General features: G+C 35.7%; 1 protein-coding gene across 2 annotated transcripts in view; it reads left to right on the top strand.

Annotated features, from left to right (window-relative positions):
- Nucleotides 1–23,902, top strand: part of SESTD1 (SEC14 and spectrin domain containing 1) — a 61,827-nt gene that overhangs the window by 9,153 nt on the left and 28,772 nt on the right. Inside the window, exons 3-6 of one of the 2 annotated variants that reach the window (XM_026091005.1) lie at nucleotides 2,314–2,393; nucleotides 8,621–8,729; nucleotides 12,181–12,271; nucleotides 14,227–14,340. In XM_026091005.1, coding sequence (XP_025946790.1) covers nucleotides 2,339–2,393; nucleotides 8,621–8,729; nucleotides 12,181–12,271; nucleotides 14,227–14,340 — 369 coding nt within the window. In that variant the 5' untranslated portion in view covers nucleotides 2,314–2,338. Of the gene's footprint in view, nucleotides 1–2,313; nucleotides 2,394–8,620; nucleotides 8,730–12,180; nucleotides 12,272–14,226; nucleotides 14,341–16,896; nucleotides 16,932–23,902 lie in introns of those variants that run through there. The other variant, XM_026091006.1, reaches the window with a different exon arrangement.

Raw genomic sequence — 23,902 nt, 5'->3', positions numbered from 1 at the left:
GTGCCACCTTAAACATCTTGGCGTTGTTTTGTCCAAGTAACCGTGCAGCCCCCCCAACTTGAATGTTAGCCCTAGTGAGTCAGTTTGATGTTACATTCTGATGATTATATCCTAGCCTCTTGTCCTTTCTGAGTGCTGGACTGAACACACCTTCCCAGATGCAGGTCCCACCCAAAGTGGGGATTGGTGGAGCTATGGAACCTGCCCCTCATCTCTTTCCTCTAACCTGATCAAAATCCACTCAGTCTAGAGGCCTCCTTAAACCATACGTACATTTTCCTGGCACTTCTCTGGCACATCTCTAGCATTCTTGAAAAACCTCAACCCACAGTTAGATTTTGCGTAGTCTCCTGATGGAACTTGATGAGCAGGAAATGTGTTTCTGCACAGATGGTGACAGCTTGTCCTGCCAAGGCTGTCTGCCACCTTCTTTGACCCAAACCAGGTACAGCACCTAGCTGCCAAGTGCAGCAGTTGATTTTTCTGATTGCTTGCTAGGTATAGTATTCTCTGAATTAATTTTTTTTATCCATATTATTTTGTTTAGGATCTTGCAGAAATCTCTTTCTCACACTTGATATTTATCGTATTAAATACTTCCTTTAAAGGTGTTTTGTATGGAGCATCCCTAAGAACCCTATATTTTCATAAAGGTTTCTGTTCTTTTGCAATTTGTCACTTGCCAGTGTTCAGGCTGCAGTCTTTGTCACAGCTTAGACTGTATTCAGTCTGTGTCAAAACTCTTCCTTTTATTTTTGTAAATTCTTACTGTTTGATTTGCTTATGGTAGTATTGTACCCTAAGATTCAGAATTGGCTACTGTTCTTTACTTCCTTCTACAGCCTAGCTTACTCAGTAATAATAATGATTTGATTTTTTCCTGTGTTAATTGTACTTTTACTTGATATAATATCACATCTTACCTGTTTTGGATTATTGATTGTTCCAAATGTCTCTCTCAGAGGCACTTAATTTCATGCAACCATTTAGCAAACAGCCATCAGGAAGTCACTTCTAATGTATTTTCTATATATAATTCTCAATTATATGTTGCAGCACTCAAGGTCTATTTGTTTGCTTAAGCACTTTATTTCTGAGAAAGAGTAAGTTGTCTTGATAGAGCAATAACCAGTTTATCATCAGTAAATGAAATGCTACTTTATAATAGCTTTTAACCACACACAAATCTAGTGAAGTGAGTCGCTTCCATTTCATTTGTGTGACATTTAGGAACAGAAAAAAAATAATGCTTGAGTGTAAAATAAGTTTCTGAAAAAGGAGTGTGTGTTGTTGGGATTTTCTTGTGGATATGAGCAGACTGCATCTGCTTAATCCTTTCACAGCTGAAATTTTATCATTTCCTGAGAGTGTGATTTATCTGTCTCTGCGTCTCTTTTTTATGAAAGTTTGTCTAATTGGAAAGAAATGAATCTGAAAATTGTGCAGCACATCTTCCGTGGTGCAGGAGTAATGGGAGGGTGCGAATAATCAGAGTTGAAGTTTGTTTCTGGGAAAGCATGATACTGCTGCGTTGTAGAGTAGGGCATAAGTAAAAACATGAACTGAGGAAGACTCATGAGGGGACACCAGTTGCTGCTCTGTGTAGGCTAGAAGAGTCCGTTGTGGTTCTAGTGTCCTGTTGATTATCTGTGAAACACTGGAGCTTAATCACAGTGAATCATGGCACATAATGTAATGAAAATGGGATGAGGCTAAGAAGGGATCTGGAGACAAAGGGAGCAGAAACATTTCATTTATACGTTAAACAAACCTTTTCTCACTCTTAGGGTTATTTTTTTTATTTCCCTTTGAAGATCGACTGCTTGCAGATTAATGACAGTGTCCTGACATAAATGCAAAGGTATTTAGCATAAGGTATTTAAATAATTACTATATTCCTAGTAATATGAGACAGTCCATGTAAAAGTGGTAAGCATACTAATCTTACTTATTTTATACCTGAATGACCAACCAAACAGATAATCTGCCTGTAAATTGCTTGTAGTTTAGTGGGGTTGGGAAATAGGGCTTTTATATAAATTATCTCCATGTCTTTGGCTGAGATTTTGCTTTGATTTTCTTTTTTTAAGGTGAGGAGGAAGAAATGTTTAATTAAAGATTTACATGGAAAATGAGTCTGGTGTTTTCTTCAGTTTTTACAACACTTTGAACTTGCTAAACTTTGAGTTGGATTTTGATTATAGTGTTCTATACTTCCTTCAAGAGTACAAAAATGTTTTGGCCCATGCTCATTTTACTGAAATGTGGTAATTGATTTCCCATACTTGACAACTTTAACTTCTTGTGTTTCAGAGCGGTGCAAATTATCTGAAGTAGAATGGAAGCTTCGGTAATATTACCCATTCTGAAGAAAAAATTGGCCTTTCTTTCAGGTACGGTTTCTGTTTTCCTTAAATGGTTCCTGTCCGTGTAATTTGGATGGGGTTTTTAGGTAGGTTGCTTTTTTATACTTGCTGGATGTATTTAACAGAACTATATTGTAGCTTGGCATGTTGTCATATTTCAAAAGCATCTCTGAAACTTTTAATCTAGTAGCCAAACTATTGCTGTTGGTGTTTGGCAGACTTGTTTTCACTGTAGCCTGTAACTCAACTCCACAAAGTTAATATCATGAAGTTTCACTCCGTAAATAAAAGAATGATTTAGTAGGGGTCCAAGAATAACCCTCTTGGTTTTATAAGTGGTTTTTGAAATGTGAGTGGTTAGTTTCAGAATTTTCCAAATAATTTTTTTTCCTCCTTCCTCTCCCCCCCCCCTTTTTTTTCTAAGTGGGTGGAAGCAGAATTAGCCATACATTGCAAGGTTTTGGTTCCTACCAAGTAGTTAATCCAGACAATGCTGGAATTACTGTTATTGTATTTGTTCGGAGTTTGTGAATTTTAGCTTGAATTTAACTTTCCCCCTCCCCAAGCCAAAGAAAACCGAAAGGGAATACTTGAGAAGGATGAATGATGTTCTCTTGCTGACTTCACTGCTGTCATAGATAGCTGTGCTGGCTCTTGGTGTTTGAATGCTTCATTTAGAGAAGGTAGATAACTTGCAGGATACTTCTCAACTTCACAAAATGAGAAATGTTGCTATAATATTCTTTTGTTTTAGTTTATTTTAGCTAGAGAGTAGTTAGCCTGCTCCAGAGAAGTGGAACTTGTTCCTTTTTTTTAATAGGAGTTGTTTGATTTCTAAATTGCCTGGGACAGTAGACAATTTCTTTAGTAGTATCAACAGATGCATAGTGTGGTTGTTTGATCAGCATTATACCTCAAGGAAATTCTGATTAACTGGAATGCATTTGCAGTTTGGCAATTAAAGCTGCCTAATTCATTTTAAAATATTGATGTTCTTAGTGAAAAGTAATTTACTGAGTGTCAGTTTCAATGCTAGAAACCGTTTAGAACTTGCATACTGCTAAGTAGGTTTGACCTTTTTGGAATTGTGTGGTATTGACGGACACTTTAATAAATGGTAAAGATTCATACAATAGTTCTTCTAAGCTTTCTTCAGTGTGAATAAAAGGACCTGACAGAGAAACCGCTTTATCTTATTTAAAGCAATTTTATTCCGTGTGGTTTCATACATGATACATTAACAATAAAAACAAATAATCATAAAAATTATATTTTAGGAGAGTGCTCTCTGGCAGTGTTTGTATGTTGGAATCTTTTCTTTTTTTGCATTACATTAGCACATACAATGTTGGCCTTGCCTTCTTTTTCTGGAAGCAAAACAGTGATTCCTGATGGAACAGCATCTCTTTGGATTTGGAAGCCATAAACTGTATTCAGAGATGGCAAATGGCCTTGTAGGTTGCATGTTGGTAGGTTATTACAAATAGTAGGAGAAATTAAAAAAAAAAAAGTTAGTGCTGACTCAGCAAAATGAAGCAAGCAGCCACTTTGACTGTGCAAAATAAATTAAAGAATTTCTTTCTTTTGTAATGAGTTAATGAGCTTAGTAGTTTCCTTTAGCTTAAATTTACTTTTTACAGTTTGTAGACTTTAGCACTTCTGCTGATTTACAACACACATTATGTCAATCTGTCCTGATTTTTGTTTGTCAGGCTTAGTTCTAAGCCTGAAGACTTGGGCTTTTTTGTGACATAAAGGGGATATTCCCCCCCCCCCAACCTAACATTATAGTCTCATTTGGGTTTACCTCTCTGAAACATAAAGGTTATGGTGAATATTTATAGAATGTCTAGCTTTTAGAAATAAGTTAAAAATAATATGACTAAGATCATAATAGTATGGCTAAGATCAAAGGAAAATTTACTTCACTGTTTAATAAATTTTTATTGTTTAGTGTGGTAATATTGGGAAATGTTACAGACTACATTCATGATAGCTAACACTTCTTAACTGATAACTTTAGTTAATATTCCTTTAAACCCTTATTCAGTTTTTCAGTATTTCCTTTGAAATACAGTTTTGAGTTAAAATGATTGTTAGCTGGTGGTTTGTATGAGACATAACCATTATCTCTTTATCCATCCATCGCTTTTCATGGGGGAAAAGAATCAAAGATAATCCCTACTTTGTCCTCATTTTGTGCTATGACAGAGTGGCAGGATATTTACCTGAACTGTGTATATATTTCAGTTGTTCGTGAAAACTGTACAAAAATCACTGTGCAGGCAGAATATGGATGTTTGAATTCTCCCTCGCAGTGTTTACAGGGTGGGGAAAAACCCTTCAGTTTGTGCACAAGATGCCACGAAACTGAAGAATTTAGCTAATTATTGTAGTCTTTTTGTGGAATGTCAACAATTTTCAGTCAGTTCACTGAATGCTATTTAAATCCAGGTATACAAGTGAGAAGTTCTAGGTATTTACTGTCTTGTATGAGTAGGCTTCCACATGCCAATTCTAAACTGCTGTAAGAAAGACCCTGTTCAACACAGGAGTCTTCCAACTCTGTGTAAACAAATCATGAACCACTATTGGTAGTTATCAGTTTTGGGGGGGAGGGGGTGTCTCAGCATTTTTCATAAATTCTCTAAGCAGTTTAGAGAAGAACAAGTCTCAGCTATGATTCAGCTGTGGCAAGACTAACTTGCTTTAGATGTGGGAGTGTATCTAGGGGTGTGTACACCCCCATGTATACTTTCATTGAAATGAACAACTTTAAAACATGAGTTTTAGGATCACTCATGAGCTTATAGGTGGTAGAGGGCAAGGTGTATCAAATATGATTCTTAAAAGTATACTGTCTGATACAGTCCTGAGCTGCTGCCACGGCTCATGATTGAGGTTGGACCAAAGCTGCCCTTCTATTGTTCCTTGTAGAAGCACCTTCATACCTGCTTTCTTACTTTTCATATTACAGGCCCACTCAGTTTGATTGAATTCTGTCCATTCTCGTTTAAAATTTTTATTAATATTTGTGGCGATGTTTTCTTGCTTCTTTACTCAGCTAACTTTTCGTAGTGCATCCATTTTACTTTTTTTTTTAAACTCAAAAGTAACCAACTTTTGAACTTGGCCCTTGCAAATCTTAGTTTCAACCAGTTTATTTGCTCTATCCCTAAAAACTTTATCTTGCTTGGCTTGATTTGTCAGTTGGATATGAGACCAGAGTTACACTTGGCATTAGATATATCCTCCTTCCTTTTAGGATTTTTTTTTAAATATTTTTTTGGATGAGGAAAGACCAAACAATGCCGAACTGCTTAAGGGCTTCTTTCTTCATTTTAGTGTTTTATTCTTGTTGAGAGATGGTAGCTAGCAATCTACCTTTGGATGAATATGGCTTCGTAAGGGTTATTTTAGATCCCCAAACATACCATTTTCCCCTCATTTGTTGGATTTAATGTGGACTCAGTAAGCACTGTAGCAAGAGGAGAGAAATTCTACTTTTTCCAGTTCAAGTATACAGATGAGAACCAATCTCCAGTTTTTAAATGGTTGAGATTTTTCCTTCCTTTCTTTTTCTCCCCAACCCCAATTTTCAGACTTTGCCCTTCAGAAAGGGAGAAGGAACTAAATACTGTTGCTCTAGACTGTGACTATGGCAAGAACTCCCTTGTATACATCTGTAAGAGTTACTGTGTTGTGCTTGTGTGCTTTTTGTTCTGCACGGGTGATAATATTCTTTAAACAATTGTGCTTACTGGTTAGACAGAACTTAGTTCTACCAATGTTAAATACCTGTAGGAAGCAAAAACACAGTTTAATGGCTTTAACCACATGAACAACACATTTAAAATCACTTAAGAAGAAAAGAGTTCTTTTTCAGCTTAAGAAAAATCACTTTGCTTCTTTCTCACCCCAAATGAAGCTGAGATTATCATCTTCCTTGTACAATTCCATTTTTAAAATCTGGAGGAAATAGTTTAGTAACACCCCCCCCCCAAATATATGTAAATGACTCCTTGTTATTTTGGACTTTTTTTAAATAGCTGATATATTAAAGAAAAGATATTCTAAAAAATAATGATGAAGAAAATGGAAAAACCTTTCAGCTACTCCAGAATATGAAAAACTTATTTTGAAACTCGTTTAATGTAGATGTGATCATTAGTTTAAAAAAAAAAAGCCTGAAGATTAAAAAAAAAAAAGGACTGAAGTTGTGGTTTAATAAGCTGTAAAGTCAAGCAGTAAATCCTTCTCTGGAGTATATGTTTTGTTCACTTCATGTTCTTCTACTTAATGACCAAATTCTTTTCCCTACTTCCATTCTACTACTTCTCTCCCAGTCCACTCCAAAAAAAGAGAAACAAAGAAACTTGTTTGGGTATGAAATGGGGGTGTTTGGTGTGTGTTTTTTGCTGTTGTTTTGGGTTTTTTTTGTAGCTGATTATAGACATGATTCAAAATTCAAGAGCAGAGAAAAAACACTCTGTTCAAAAGATACATTTCTGGTACATCTCTGTATCAACTCCTGGCATCTTAGAAGCATGTATAAGTTTTGTTGTTGTCGTTTTGTTTTGTTTCCCCTGCGCAGCTACTTGCACAGGATGGTGGTATAAGCTTAGTTGGCCGGACTGGGAGATGTGAAGAGCAGTTCTATGCAGCTGCTTGGAAAAGCGTGATGGAGGCTGGATTTCTAATTAAATATTCCCATGTTCTGGATCCCCTTATGCTTTTTATTGTTTTTGATTKTTTTTTTTKTTTKGTTTTAATCAACCTCTGTGTGACTGGTGATGAACCTTTTCTTCGATTCTCAAACTCTCTCTGAACCTCTTGACACTTAGATTGTGTCCCCACCATTTTGCCTGTAAGTCAGGCTTCCGTTAGCTCTAACAAAACTTTTTGTACTTCTGTGTGCTTCCTTTACTCTGCCTTCATTGGTACTTTCACCATTGGAGCTTGCAGAATTCTGGAAGTTATGGTGAAAAGCAATAAGATATTGAAACTTTGCATAGTCCTTGAATGAGCTGGGCATTGACACTCTGATTAAGTAAGGGAGCAAAGGTAGCTGTGCTGCATCTTTCCACTTACAGATTTGTAGCTGCTCTTGACTACTTCTTATATTTGCCATTTTGAGCAAACCAGCTTCTCTGTTTTCTCTGAAGTMAGTCATTTAGGGGCTAATGTTTTGGTCTCAAGGCCTTCTGCCTTCAAAATAGCCCCAATGATGCTCCTGTACTTGGAGATACAGTGATAATGGAAGAGTCAGTTGCACACCTGACTGGTCTCCTTCACTCTACAGGATCTTCTGGTTGACCTTCTTGTGACATAGTAGAGGCACATATCTGGGAGTTGTCAGTATTTATTTTGGGCTTGATTCAGTTATTGGTGGATTTGGATTCAGTTTCCATTTAAGCCAGGAGAATGAACCTAGTCCAAATTCATTCTAGTTATTGGTTCATACCTGTGTGACTCAAAATTCAATCTTCCAGAAAAAAGACCAAAGGAGAGATTTTTTGGCTCTCTTCAAAACTCACTTTTCCTAACTGTACTTTCCAGAGATTTTCCAGTGTTTGTATAGTCAACAGTAACCCAAGCCAGAGTTATGGAACAGTCTGCTTGAAAGCACTATGTTAACATCACCTAATAGTTGATATTATTGGATCTTATAATGGAAGGATAAATGTGAGACCTGCTTTTTTCAATATTTTTGTTGCTGGTACTGTTGGTATAACTTATGCCAGAARGGTTTTGAAAACACTTATGAAGATGAAAGCAACTATATGTGCTGTGGGTCTGTGTGGTACAGGGCCCTCCTTTGTGTACTGGATGTGTTTAGGAGATCTTGCCCTCCAGCTGGAACTGCTGTGTACATACTTACATTGGAAACTTGCCAGGTTTCTGACAGGTTGATAGTGTAGAAGGTCTAGGAGATATTTCTTTGAAAACAAAATCTAGGTATGCCAAAAAATTGCTTCTGGAAGATTTAATTTTTGATTATGTTGTTTATGTTGAAATACTAGATGAAAGACTAACAGATACAGATGTGATCTATGCTCTGAACCCTTGGTGGTGCATTAAATATGAATATGGTGAATGAGTCCTCACAACAGAGAGGTGAAACTTCAGTTGTGATTTTTGTAGTAACTTTAAACTTTAGTTTTCTGATGTGTTTTGAGACCATTTAAGTACAAAGTATTTCTGTTACCTTAAAGCCATCCCATCTTTCTAATGACTTTTTCCCCCCTAAATAGGAGGGAAGGACAGAAGAAGTGGCCTCATTCTGACAATTCCACTATGCCTTGAACAGACGAGTATGGATGAGCTGAGTGTCACACTAGACTACCTTCTAAGTATCCCAAGGTGATTTCAAAGGCATTCTGTTCAGGGCTGCTTGTTTTTCTGGTGGTAGAAGGGGTCTTTTTTTTTTTTTTTCTCCTTACCTTTTAATACAAAATGAAGTTTACATAGACAGTTGTTTTAAAATGTGATACCATCTGATTTAATTAGAAACAACATATTTCAATAAACTAAGGTATATCTACTAATGATTGTATAAGTCCTTTTGTATRTGCATGGCTTTGTTTTTTTGCCGTGTGTGTTCCTTGCTTCTTTCTTGGAATATCTTTGTTAATTTCATTTTTAATGACAGCGCACTTACATTGCTATATAAATTAATGGGCCACTATAATGAAACTCGTAAGATTACAAAGATAGTCATTGCAGTTGCTGAACTTAGTCAGGCTAAGAAAGCTTCTTCCTCTTTCTTTGCTAAATGCCTGTTTTTGTAGCCTGTGGTGCTTAAGCATGTGCTTAATTAAAAAATATATGAAGTATTATTGAATATTTAAAGTTAAGAGAGTGCTTAAATGTGTTGAATTACAACTCAAGTATCCTGCTGTTCAGACCTTACTGTAAAATCATCATTGATTAAGTTCTGCTCGTGTAACCCTGCAAGCTTACAGTGACAGTTCTTGATCTTATCTTAGTTACTGCCTTTTTTTGTCTTAAGAATCTGAGGTTGGTCTTTATTATAGCCTTGCTTTATTTTCCTTTGGAATGGATTTATAAAGGAAAGAAGCCCCTCAGCTAAATGCTTATTTCTATTCCTTTCAGTCTGTCTTTTGAAAATGGAGAAACACTGATATAATTAGAGAATGTACTTTGCATAAATGCTTTAAAAACATGGATCTGCGCTTTTTTTTCTTTGTAGTTAAGAATGTTTAAAAAATACTCTGGTTGGAGAGAGGGAAGCAGAGAATTAATTCGGGTTGCTTACAGATAAAACATCATAATGTAGATGTGTATATTGAACAGCATTTTAGTCATGGAAATTTTAGGGTTTTTTAATCAGCTTATTGTCTTTTTTAAAATGATGAAAATCCCAGATTGTCATCTGTGCAAGTTGCCTCATTGACTTAAGGGCTTGGCTGTGCTTAGGGAACAGATGCAGGCATTGTTGTTCTAGCAGGCATTAATTATTCTGCAGTCTCACCCTGGTATATGGCTTTAGCTATATTAGTGTAAAAGTAACTCTCTGAAAATTCAACCAAAGCACTCTGTGCACTCTGTGCAAAGTGTGAAATCCATCTGAAAGAAAAGTTTAATGTTTTCACTTCTAATATTGTTTGTCAGTCATGTGGAAAAAGTAACCTCTCTCTATGGTGGCAGTATGGAAAAATTATTGTCATTTTTGTTTGCATGTTGTTTTTTTTAGTGGGAAATGTGTACTTTTTGGACTAATCAGTTGTCTTTTGTGTTCTGGAAAGTCTAACTGAACAGTGTTTGGGGGTAGGGGGACATTTTGCCCAAAACCCAGGTGGGTTTCCATGAAACACTGATGTTACTTTTTTCCCAAGTTTTCCATGGAAAGTAACTTTATATGTTTATCTTTGAATTCAGTTATGCATGTCATGCCATGTTTTTGAACTTCTAAACTTTTGTGTTTGGACGTGTGACTAAACCTTTCAGAACTGGTGGCTTACTTGTGGGTTTGATTGTTTTGTTTTGAATGGGTTAAGTAATGAGGGAAAACAGAAGCTGATACTGCTAGTTTCCAGTGAGTGTAAGAAAGCAATGTCTCAAATGTTATAGTGACACCGTTCATCTTGCTGCTCTTAAAAGTAGTGTTGGTCTGCCTCTGTGATTTGTTCTGATTGAACATTGAACAAAAAAGGCCTGATTTTTCTAAGTGGTTTCAGGAAAATCATGTGTGTAATCCCAGAGGTTCCTTAAACAAACAAAATCAAATATATGTGTGGATTGGCAGCCAAATTTGTAATTAATTTTTCCTGAATAGATTAATAGGGTGCCTTTTTTTTCCTTTTTTAAAATTCCAAGATAAACTTATCAGTTGTGGGTGGAAGACAATAAAGCTTGGCTTAAATGTGGATTAAAAATCAATTAATTTTCTGAACATGTGAAACATAATGTTTGCTGTTACAAGCAAGTTACATCTTTTTTTGTAAGCTAAAGAGATCAGAAATAGCTTTTTTTTGTGATCACATATTTGAAAGGCTGGACCCTAAAGATTATGTAATGTTTTTCAGATACTCATGACTTTGACAGATAGAAAGTTTCAGCCTGAAAAGTTGCAATACCAGGCCTTACAGTTCAAGTAGAGGGAACTTCTCTAGTCCTCCATTTCAGAAAGTAAGACTAGAAGAGCATGTGTTAGCAAAGCAATAATTAGAAATTATGTAGCACATTTGTGTCTGAGAAGCTTTAAGGCTTCTATATGGATTTAGAGTTTGGCAAGGGATGATGTTGTTCTGAATCCCACCAAAAGTTATGAAGTTGTAAATCTTTTAAAATTACTGCTTGCATTTATTTTGTGAGTGTGTCTTATGCCTTGATGGCTAAATCCCATGAATGTACTTTTACTGTCCTTTGCTTATGAAAGGGAGAGAGTGTTATTCTGAGGAGTGCTGTGGTGTCTGATGCTAAAAGTACGGGCTTATTTCCATGCCCTTTTCTGGCTGCTGCTGCTGACTGTGAGCAGGTCGCTCTTCCAGAGGTTGCTGCCCTCTTGGAACTATCTGCTCAGCCAATTTTGCAAGCACCTTGTTACCTGTTTCATTTAAAATGAGCTGGATAGGTCTTCGCGGCGATGTGCTGGGAGTGAGGAAATGTTTTCCCATTTGGTACTTCAGCAGAAGTACCTTTGAATATTTGGCTTTGCAATTAACTGTTATTTCAGCAGAGTTCTTGTTTGTAGGACACAGACTCAAACCTTTTCGTTAAAAGAATAATAGACACTGTTAGTTTAAAATACTTTCTATAGAAAGCTATATGTAAAGTCTGTCCCTGTAGAGGCTTTTTGTGCACTATAATTATTAGATCACTCATTCAGAAAAGAAATTAGCTATGTTTAGATGCTTTCCTGCTTGGACATGTGTCAAGTGATTTTTAGTTGTATTCTCAAGTCTGCACCAATTTGCAAGTGACCTCATGAAAACTAACATTCCTTTGCTTTTCTTACCAAGCTGCAAATGACTATTTTATCATTTGGAGGATTTTTGAGTTTTTTTTATATGTTCATAAAACCTTTTCAGAGGTACTGAAGTTTAAACAAATGTTTGTATTATGAAATATGCTTCCGTGCTACTGCAAAATTGTGATTTGGGATATCTATTAATATGCATGAACATTAAAAATGAAAGCTATTTCTGATAGAGCATACTTAACATTTATAAGAGTTTTTTAAGAAAAAAACTATGTAGTATTTCTTTAAAATGGTTGAAATTCAGAGTCGCTGTGATATGACACTTGTCCATGAATTTTACTTTATTTCTAAGTGTTTTTCTTCTTTTAGTGAAAAATGTAAAGCTAGAGGATTTACTGTGATAGTGGATGGCAGAAAATCTCAATGGAACGTGGTAAAGACGGTTGTGTTAATGCTACAGGTAAATCTGTTTTTATACATTCGTAGTTGACAGATTAGTTTTTATAGATGCAAACCCAATTAGCTGCATTACTGTAACAGCAGTAATTTCTTTATTGATAAATAGACAATTTATGGTTTTTAAAATCACAAAATCAAATTTGTTCTGTAACAAAGTTTTAGGCAGGAAGAAACAATCTGAAAAGGGGATAATATACTTAAGTGGGGGACAAATTCATTACATGCTCAGAACACAGTGTTGTAAACCTTTTTCTAAAACAAAGGGTATGAAACCTTTTTAGTTTAAAAATCCAGAAGTCTGCTGTTGGCATCATCAGTCTGGGTAACCGTGAATGGTAGAAAGATCTGTAGAGAAAAGTCCTACAAAGCAGGAAAAAAAGGTGCCAATTACTGGTGTAAAAATTTCATAATTTATTGTTTTACTTCCTCAGAACTGTGGGCTTATTATAAAGTCATCTGATTTCTGCAGAACAATATAGCTTATTCTGTGGACTCAAAGGTGAAACTGTAAGATACAGTATGTGAATAGGTTAGAGAACTGTCATGTGTTTTGGATTACTGCCTTACTAACTTCACAGATGATGATTGAGGAAAAAGTGATCTGTTTATCAGAGTGATTTTCCTCTCAGACTTAGCTGAAGCCTCAGAAAGTGTCAAACATGAATAATTTGATTTTATTGTCCTACTGGACAAAATTTGTGCTCATAGGTTCTTTGATCTGTTTCAAGGTGTCTTTCATCTACTTTTGACTAAGATGCTATTTCTACAAATAGAGAGATCGTAATTCAGTCCATTAGCTTGCACTTATGGCTTTAACTGAGCCTTCACTTCAGCTAATACCCAATTGTGACATTTAGTATGAACTTCAAGCTAGTGGGGAAGGTGGCTGTTTGCCCATGCTCAGATTTCACTGGCTTCCTGTCATCATGGCCAGTGTGAAGTCTGCAGAAACATAAGTCGCACATCTGTAAACTTAATTTGAGAAGGAAGAAATAAAGAGTATTTTGATGTGTTAACCACTTGTTTGTGCGGACCATTTGTTTTCTCTCTGCTTGGATGCATAGTTCACGAAAGGTTCACAAACATAGTGGTTGGTCATCAGAGAGGCACTTCTGTGTTAAAAATATGGTGTGCTTTTATATAACTTCTGCATTAAAATGGAGTAAAATTGAAATAGGTCCTTTTTTCCTTTTAGTTATGATTGCTGAGTTGTATACTTTTTTTTTGAATTATATTTTTAGAAATAGAACAAAATACTGGAAGTCACATGCGCAGTGTCATCTTGATCTCAGTACTATGAGTACTGAGATCATCAGTAGATGATATTAATGTGTTAGGCTGAAGAAAAATTTTCCCAATAATACCTTCATTAATATACTTGAATGTTAATGTTGGCCTTTCATTGTATTCTGAGCAATATGTACTAGAGAGATATAGGATATGATCTTGATTCAAGATTTAATAATAAAGTATACATGTCTTTTCTGACTTTGTCAATGTTTTGAATTCTTTCCATTTTCAAATACTGTTTTTCATAAAGCTTATACTTTTCTTAAAAGGTTTCTTAAGATTCTATATATATATATAGCAGAGGACACAGGCAGAAAGTTTTGTTGTCTTTAATTTTTTTTTTTTTAAATGAGGTACCATAAATAAAATTCAGTCAGGCCAATAATAAATGTTCTTCTGTACTGATGGACCCTGAACTACCTGTGGTTAGACCACAAAATTGGGAGCAGAGAGGCCAGATTTTCTTTTTAGTTCTGACAATAACTTGTTATGGGATTTAGTGCACTCTACTTCAAAATAGGATGGCACCAACAAGCGTCTTAGATGCAGTAGATTTTGTTTAAAATATATCTGTAAATTTTAAATCCTTGAATAGAGGGTGACATAAATGAAATTCAGACTTTAATCTTGAGTGTTTTACTTTTTTTTAAATTATTTGTTTTACAGAACGTTGTTCCAGCTGAGGTATCACTTGTTTGTGTAGTAAAGCCAGATGAATTTTGGGACAAGAAGGTTACACATTTCTGTTTTTGGAAAGAGAAAGATAGACTTGGCTTCGAGGTATGTAGAACTTTGGTCTACCTCAGTCAGAAATACTGTTTCTAGAATACTAGAAATTGGATGAAAATGAATCTTTTTTTGAAAGTAGTCACATTCTGGATTGCTTTGTGGATATCCTTAAGAAACTACTGTGGCCTTCCCCCCCCCCCCCCCCCCCAGTGAAAAAAACATTAAATGAAGTAGGTCTTGAATTCGAGATCTGCTTTAATTCTTTGCCCAGTGAGAAGATAAAACTGTTTGATAAACCTGGTCATGTTTTGCTCAAGAGATTGTTTTACAGGGTTTAGTGTGAATCTTGTAAATGATTCTTCAGTAGTAGATTGCAGAGTTGCATATTGCATGGTGTCACTAAATCTGTAGTAACTGTTTAGAAGAACATCTTGCTGCTGTTGCATGCATCTCCTTCTCGTGTTTGACATTAGAAAACTCGAGGGACCTGTAAGCTTGGTTACTGAAGATATGCTGATAGTGCACTTACCTTGTGAGGCAGAATTGGTCCAAGAGTTGCACACTATCATTAACAGTTCCATTCTTTTATCTTTTTGGAAGGTTAATGGAATGTAGGTTGTTTTTAATTTTCCCTATATTTAGAAAATTATTCATCACATGATCGATCTTTCCAACTGTTTTTGGAGCTGATCTTGTTTGAACTAAAACTGGTTTCCTGTGCTCACCACATACTAAAAGGTCTAGTTGTTTTATACAGCAAAACACCATTGAGCATATTTTTTTTGTGAAAGGGTTTGGATAGAAGTATTTTGCAGCCCTCTCAATTGCTAGGTAATTCCTACTGATGTTAAGATTATAACATTCTTAAATACTCCTGTAGAAAAAGTTAATTCAGGGAAAATGAGGATGGGAAGGTGGCAGCTAAAGGGTTATATAACTATCTACTAAATAATATAAATCCAGAGATTCTATTATTCAGGTATAACATTGTTAATTCACATTAATTTTGTCCTATTACATTTTTTATCAGCCTTTACCAAGAATAGGTGGCTTAATTTTGGAAACATACTTCCTGCATGTGAAAGCGCTCTGAAGGAGCGTGGGGGCGAGGGAAACGTCTATTTTCCAATCAGCTGGCCAAGCCTATTTTTTTTGAAACTTTATTAGTTTCCTTTTATTACATTACTTTTTTTTTAAGTCAGCTTTACATTGTAATGAGTAAGCAAGTCCTGTAGCTTTACCTTCAGGCTGTTTTTGTCTGCATTTTCTCTTTGAGTAGCTTCTTAAAGACAGATTTGAAAAGTAGCTGAAGTTCGGCAGAGCAATCCAAAGAATCCCTGAATAGTCATTTGTGTTTGAAAGCCTACAGCCAGTTAAATGTTTCCTAATAAAGATACTTAAGTGCTTGAAATTTTGCTACTGCATGTGGTCCCAAATATGACCATCTTGTGACTTAAATTACAGTTAGTCTCTCTTGGGCTTCACAGAGTGTCTGTCCCTTCACCTAAACCTGTTGAGGGGTCTGATAAGGAAGTGCAGTCAAGGCGTGTTCGTCTGTGGCAACATCTTGGAGTTCAGCATGTAGCAGCTCAGTCATGGCTGCTGTGATTACGAGAGGAAAGAGAGAGGGGTATGGTGCCCACCTTTTATGTGCTAGCCTGTTGGTTGGTGCACCTCCAAGCTGAGCATTAAAAAAGAGAGACCGAACCAATCATCTGTACTCAAAAACATGATTTAAGAGATTGTGTTCAGAAAGTGACTTAAGTTTGCAGTGTTCAGTTTCGCGTAGATGCCTTCAGGACTTTAGGTACTGAAGTTCGGGGACTAGCAGCAATAAAGATGGACCTCTTTCTTTAGCAGTTCCTACTGTGTAATTTTAGGCTGTCTTTCTGCACCTGTGAATGTTGTTCTCAGACAAGTTCGGGAAGCCTTTGATGTTGTGATCTAAAAGAATTTTTCTCATGCCTTTTGTAAACCAGCATGGTTGTAAGCATGGTCTTGCTAGTTTTGAAACTAATCTTTTTGAAGATTTTTTTTTTTACATTTTTCTTTAATATGACTCAGCTAGAATGTATTTCTAGGCGAATAGGTGGAATGCCTACAGAAAACATGAAATGATAATGAAGCAAGGATAGTTTTACATGGTTACAATAACACAGGGTTTTTTGTCTGACTTTAAGGGTTGATTCTCAGTCATTCCTGGTATTTCTGTAATGAAATTTATTACGCATAATATTTTTGTGAGGACAGTTCTGTGCTGATGAGGATGGCGTTGTTGGTATAAACCATTGGAACCGTGTAATTACATTTTTTTCTTTCAAAACTTTTTTTTTAACTGAACTGTGAACATTTGTTCCTGGTCTTAAAATATTAAGAGAACTGTAGATCAAACTTTCAGAGTTCTGCAGTTTTAGAAATGGGGAAAACATTTAAGTATTAAAGACAGATTTCATGCAGATGTAGAACAAAATGTGTCAACTTCTCTGTTCAAAAAAAAAAGTCAGTGATGAATTGTTTTACAAGAAAAAAATCACAACATTGAAACACAACAGCTGCATACTGGTCTGGAGGAAAACTGTTTTTTTTTTTTTTTTTCCTTAGTGACTCCTTGTATTTTGGCTTGATGCATGGACAGGTCAAAGGTTTGTATGGATAAAGGATAAATAATAAGTAGTTGCCGAATTCTCACTTTGGTTGATAGTTCTTTGCTCTTGAGTTTTCCTCGCTAGTCTAGAAGTGCTGACTGGCAGCTTGTGTTGAATCAGAGTGAGACTGCTGTCTTGCATGGGGTATCCATCAGCTTTGGGGCAGTTGTCCTCCAGCTGAGGGTGGATAATGAGCAGCTGTTGGTATAGTGTTGCCACAGCTGTTTCTGAAGAGACTGTGACTGTGTTCTAGTTTTCTCAGTTTCTCAGTTTTTTATTCCTGTGCAATAAAATCCCATTTTCTTAAGTGTCATTCTTCACTAAAAGACAAGGAAAGCTCAGAGAATAGTAGGAAAAAATTGTGTGCTTTCCCAGATGACAAAGAATGACCCTTAGTAACAGGTAAGCTTTTGTTCTTCTGTTACAATCCGTTTAACTCTGTTAATCTGTTATTTGGTTGTGTTTAGGAAAACTGGCTCAGTAAAAATGGCCCACTGTCTCTGTGCTCCCAGTAATCTTTGTTTTAGAGATAGTCATATGCTTTACTGTCTTTTTTTCCTGTTCCTGATATGACTGCAGAGCCCTGATAAGGCTATGGAAGCCTCTAACTTATGCACACACTTACAGCTGCGTAATTATATATTACTGACAGTAAAAACAAAAACCACAACTTGTGTTTCAGATCACAGGGTATATTTGCATAACTGTTAGTCAGGAAAATCAAGATCACTTTTGCACCAGTGAATAAATATGATGTAAAATTTTGAATGAAAGCATGGAATCTTTTCTGTTACTTCAAAGTATAATCTCATTTTATTTCAAATAATTGCTATGCAACTGTGGTTTCCAATCTCTTCCCTATTTCCTGCTACCTGATCTGTTTTTAATATCTTGCTTAATRCTGCTATACAAAGCCATCACTCACAATACCTTCCTTTCTGTTCCAAAGCAGAGATTCTCTGCCTCAGAGTGAGGTGTGGTGGTGATGACCTGGAGAGCATTGAAAGTGAATGTGGGAGCTGAGATCAAAAGGCTGCTGGGTGGATAAGTATAAACAGGTGGTCTGACTCAGCTGAGCAGAAAAGTGCACATCCTTAGTCTTGGTTGGTAATAGTGTTGGGTTTGGACACTCCTCAGTAAATTCTCCTTTACCTTCCAGCAGAGCTTTCCGCCCCAAAACATGTGTTGTTCACTGAAGCAGTTTTTTCAGGTCTTGTCCCCATTGATATAAGGGTGCTTCATAGCAGGAGAGAGTTGTTTCAATAATTGCTCAAGGTGTGTCACTCAGCTGGAATGTTGTGTATGTTACACTGTGTAATACTTAAGTAATAATTAATATTGCTAATGGTTTTAAACGAATGAAGAATAGGATGCTAATATAAAAATTTCTAACTGCATTTTGGTAGTTTGAGAGGTGGTGCTTTTGGCTTTTTTATTAATGTACTACACACACAGTGGTATGAAGCAAACCACTCTCTTTTTCAGTAGCCATTGCGTCTTGTGTTTGATTGTGAGCTTTTCACTCAAGATAACTAGAATAACTGGAGGAAAATGGGTACTATAGAAGTTGCAGAACTGGTAAATGTCTTTGTGCTTTGCTATTCGCACACAATGCACAACTGCCCCCAGGCTGAGTAGGGGGGGCTTTTGTTTTTGCTTTGGAGGGGGAGGGTTTGCATATCACATCCATTTAGCTCCAATGGGAGCTAAAATTGTGTCTGACCTTGGTTCAGATGTTGGATTAGTCCTTTGAAAATCAGTTTGCTTTGAAAGGGGAGGGAAAAAGTGTGGTTGCTATTCTTATCCTTATAGAAATCATGGAGCAAAATTTAAAAGTTCATTTAGGATTGGGACATAGGAAATCATGATCTAGGTGGTAAACACATGGAAAACTTAGACTGCTGGGGACCAGTTGAAAAATCAGACCTTAGAGTATATGGTAAAAGGATCTTGATAGTCCTGAAGTCCAAAGTCTGAGTAGTTTTAAATGTTTCATGCTTACATTGTAGCAGCTAACACTGTTAAGTTTTTAGTAACAGTGTCAAACTTATGATCAGAGGTCAGCAGAATCTGCACTGGAAAATCTCAAGTTAAGTGTCTAATGCCAACCATGTTCAATGTACAAATGAATACTGAAAACCAAAAAATAATCACATTTTTGTCTGAAGATTCCTGCATATCTGTTTATGGTCTGTATATTTGCATATCAGAATTGTTCTGAAAGAAATAACAGGTAGCTGATTTCTTTTTTCATCCCATGCACGAGAAAAATAGCTAATAAGCTTTTGTCTTTTGTTTAAAGCAAGTATAGGAACTGCTTAAGAAAACTTAAAGGGTCAAATCCAGTGTGATTAGACCCCAGCTTTTCATATCAGTCCCCAATTCAAGCAAATTTCTTTAAGTTGGAGTGGTAGATACCTAAGTAGGTACTTATCTTCTCAAGACTTTATTCTGAAGGTGATTAAACACCTGCTAACATGGTTATAGCATTCACTAATGTTCCGGGGGGGGGGGGGAACACCCCAAACATTTTAAGTGTGCTTTTTGTTGCCTTTAAAAATTCCATGTGGTCCAGAACTTTCTACTATGTTACAAGTTTTTTTTTAAACTGTTCTTAGATGTTGAAATTAAATGTTACTACATGTATCTATATATCTTAGCTCTCGGTATTTTCCTTAAAATTAAACATGGCACAGTATCCCCATTTTATCTTTAAAGAATAATGCCAGTAAGCAGAATGTTGCTCTGCAGAATGTTGCTCAACAGGATGAAAAATGGCTAACATTTTATAGGAAGACTTTAGTTTCTGTATCAGATATTCCAGTTCATTGTCTTAATACTGGCACCAATATTTGCAGCTTCATGAACTAAACTGTGTTGTGAAAGTAATGTTTTTCCCCTCAGATTTTCAGATTGCTTTGTGTATTTTTTTATCTTCAAAATGACACATTTACTTAAATATATTTTTCTAATATGCTAGATTTCTGTGTGATACTGGCCAGATAAATGCTTAACTTGTCTTTTTCAGTCTTGTGTTAAAGCAGATTTTCACTGTATAAGTTAGTGTTCCATTATTAACAAACATCACTTTACCCTACTCAATGTTTTATCAAAATAAAAAATCGTTTCAAAAATGGGTTGAAATAATATTTTTTTAATCAAACAGGATTTTGTTCTGCTCAAGAAAGCCTTTTCATCTTTAAAATTGTGTGGCACCAAATGACTGTCAGACTAGATGTATGGGCAGCTATGTCTGGTGCAAGTACCATACTTATTCTTGAAAAATCACCAGGAGAATAATTGAGTACCTATTTCAGTTTTTCCAGCAGCTGGTTTTTCTGAGTAATAAGCACAACTAATTTTCAAAAAACAAATGCCACAGGTGAATCTGCTTATGCTTTAGAAACCAATTAGAATCATGTTTGATGAGAAAAGTTGCTGCTTTTTGTTTAAAGCCTGCATCCAATGTAGTGTGAAAAATGAAAAAAGTTATTTGGTTTGGATTTCTCTACAGACTGAGCAAAGGTATGCTCACAAAATCTCTGCCTTGTTTACTGAAGCCTTTCCCATATTTTGGGGGGGTTTGTTTTTTTGTGATGGGGGGGTGCTTTTGGAAAAAGGTATTTTGGGTGTGAGGGGTTTTTTGTTTTGTTTTTGCTTTTGGTGTAACAGATCATCAAGAATCCACTGGTATTACTTAGAAAAAATTTGCAACATTGAGCCCAAAGGACTTCATCCAAATTTAGTATGTTATGGCCATCAACCAGGCTATGAGATGAGAAGAGCTATTTGGGCTTTCTAGTGATTCTTAGTAAAGTTTTGGGGAAACAAACTCCTGCTTATACTTATTTGCATGAAATGTGTCCAAAATTACCAGTCAGTGAACAGATAGACTATGATCAGMTTATAGAGTGCATTATTAATGTTCTCCTAAAATAAAATTGTATATTTTAAGAATAACTTCTTATTTTCCAATAATTAAATGAAGGAAAGTAAATATTTTGATGTAACAGTTCATTAAAAGTAGTAAACGAGCAGTGGTGTTCTGTTCATATTGAATAAATACCTTAATATACTCTTGGAGTAGCTACACTTTGTAGTCAGTTACAGTGCAACATAACAAATTGGAACAGCTAATTTAAACATTATTATACATATTTAATATCATATCCATAATCTTGTCATTAGTTGCATTTCTATATCACTTTTATCTAACACTGAACAGCTACTACTGTGTTTAATATATCCATTCTGTTGTTCATGGACTTTTTTTTTTTTCCATGCTAAAGATGTATCTGATTTTATGACTAGCATCACTCTGGTACCACAGCATCATGAGGGTTATTTACAATAAGTGAGAAAATGCCACACATCAGTAATGCACATTTAGCACACTTAAAATTCTTCGTAGTTGAGCACTTCAGAATTCTTCATTAAGAATTCTGAACTCGGTCATGCTTTTTGTTGATGGATATTTTGTTGCTTGAAGTGCAAAAACAAAAACCAGACTAACAAGCGGTATTCAGTATAGGTATGTGTATTCAGTGTTCTCCATTTTCTTAAATGATTTTGTCAGGATTAGCTTTTTTCTGCTCTGTGAAGTTCAGTGTGGTTTTAGATTTACAGGTGTTGTATTAAAATGTCTGTTAATAATAAATTAGAATATTTCTTTTTTCTAAGAGAAGAGACTATTCTTTTAAATTCTTTTAAACTAAATCTGATTTTTAGAAGGCTTTTTTTACTCCTGGGATGAAAAATATGGATTTTTCAGAACAGTACTTCTGTAGCTATTTCCCAAAATACATTTTTGCTCTGATAATAGATGTAGAATATCATAGTCCAAGTTGTTTAGATAATTTAGGATTCTTAATTTATTCCAGCATTAGAATATGGTATCTCATAGATGGCAAACTATGAAGATTAATGCAGATGCTTACTCCACTCAGAAGAACATATACTCTGATTTCACTTGTTTTAATTTTTTTTTCCTCAAGCGATATCTGTTCTTTGGATCTTAACTGCTCGTTTTTAGACTTAGTAGTGTGGCTGCTTTTGATTTTATAGCCTTAATAAGAGAAAAAAAAAATTCTTGTAACTGAGATTTTACACCAGCCTGTTTTCTGATAGTTCCTAATTTTGATTCTATATGTGACATTTACATTAAATTGCTTTGTTTGCGGTCTCCCCCCCCTCGCCCCCCAAAAAAACCCCAAAAAACTCAGATGGACATGTTTAACATTTTGGGGTTCCTTTCAGTATGTCTTGTTGAATATCCAGGCATGAATATTGGCATCTGCATCTATGTGATTTCAAACAGTCAATGATATGAGGATCAACTGCAAAAAAAGAGCAAATGAAGTAGAGAAGTCAGCTTTGTACAAACACTGCTAGAGCTGTTGTATTATTAAAAATCAACATTAATAGCACTGTTGACTTGGTCAGAATCATGCTGCTAAAAAAAATAACCATAGTCCTACTTCAGAGAAATATGTGAATTTTGCAATTGCAATACAACACTTTTTCTAATGCATGCTACATCTTGTTATGTTTTTTTCAGCTCTGAAAAAGGTTGTTTTGATTTTATTCAAAAAATATGCCTTTTTTGTGGGCTGTTTCTATTTTTATAATTGCAGATAGCCTCCATTTATACCTGTGCCTTATCCGGGATTATTGAAAGCTGGTCAGGCAGTAGAAAGCCATCACAGGGAATGGTGCCCTCTTCACAGAGGGAAGRGGAATTAATGATGTTCTCTGTGGTCAGTAGGCTAGTGCAGGTTGGTAATGATAATTGTAGAGGGAAAGATGGCAAGTAATTAAAGTATGCTGACAACAAAGTATTGAACTCTTGAGGATTCTGAGGAGCCCGTGTGACCAAGTGCTTTGTGAAGCATGAAGGACAGTAGTGTGGTGGAATGTGAAATTTAAGTGCAAACAAACTGGAACAGTGTAAATGACAAAGGAGAAATTTTTACAGAACGTGAGAATCTGACATTCATTTTCACAGCAGATCAAAGACAGTTCCTGTGATTGGATTTTGAAAAGTTTTAGGAATCTGTGATAGGAAAAGTTGGCATGCTGGAAATACTTAAAGAAGTAGAATTCACATCTTTTGGAGGCAGAAATGTTTTACTTACTCACTCTGCAACATTGCACCTACTGTTTTTCAGCTTTTTTTCTTGGCTCCCAGGCTGTCGTCTTATGGACTATTTATCTGTAGTAGCTGATTAAAACAGTATTTCAGAAGCTTCAGAGAGGCAGGTTTTTGTTTTTGGAGGTGGTTTTTGTTTTTGGGGGTGGTTTGTGGGGGTTTTGGGTTTTTTCCTAATATGTTTTCCAGTTCTGCTCCAAGATAAATCTTGAATTCTGGTTACAGCTTCCTGTAACCAGAATTTTTGCTTTGCAGGAAAATTTCTTTGCTGGTTTGTTTTCTTTAATCTCTCCCTGCTACAAGTTTGTAAAGTGCCCTTCCTCTTCCCTGCAAAGTAAAATAGTGGTCTCAATGTGGCCCATCCTTTTCTTCATTTTTTTTAAACCAGTATTTCAATGATGTAAAGTAGCTGCCCTAATTACTTTAGTACACAACATCAACATATCTTGATTGAGTAAATTAATTTTCTCCTTTTTCATAAACACGTAGAATGTAAAGGGAATGTAAAAATGACCTGAAAATATAAGTATGTGTCTAAAGAAGAAAGAATAAAAAATCTTTTTATCTTCTTGGACCTAGCGTCATCTGAGGTTTGGGCTGCTTACCAGCATTACTTAAAGAAACTACAAACTAATTCAATTTATGGCAGCTACGCATGCAGTTGTATGGGATGAGAATGGAGGATAATCTCCTATATTGGCTGAATGTTGGTGGAAGACATTCACGTACTAGTACTCATTAAATATTAGGTCATTTTGGAACTATTCTAAATTCTGTAGTAGTAAAAATTGAAAAATTATAGAATAGTTCAGGTTGGCAG

Source organism: Apteryx rowi, unplaced genomic scaffold (genome assembly GCF_003343035.1).
Source record: "Apteryx rowi isolate R43461 unplaced genomic scaffold, aptRow1 scaffold_89, whole genome shotgun sequence".
In the NCBI taxonomy this organism is placed as follows: Eukaryota; Metazoa; Chordata; class Aves; order Apterygiformes; family Apterygidae; genus Apteryx; species Apteryx rowi.
The sequence above is the reverse complement of the archived record's forward strand: the minus strand, read 5'-3'. Positions and strand labels throughout refer to the sequence as shown.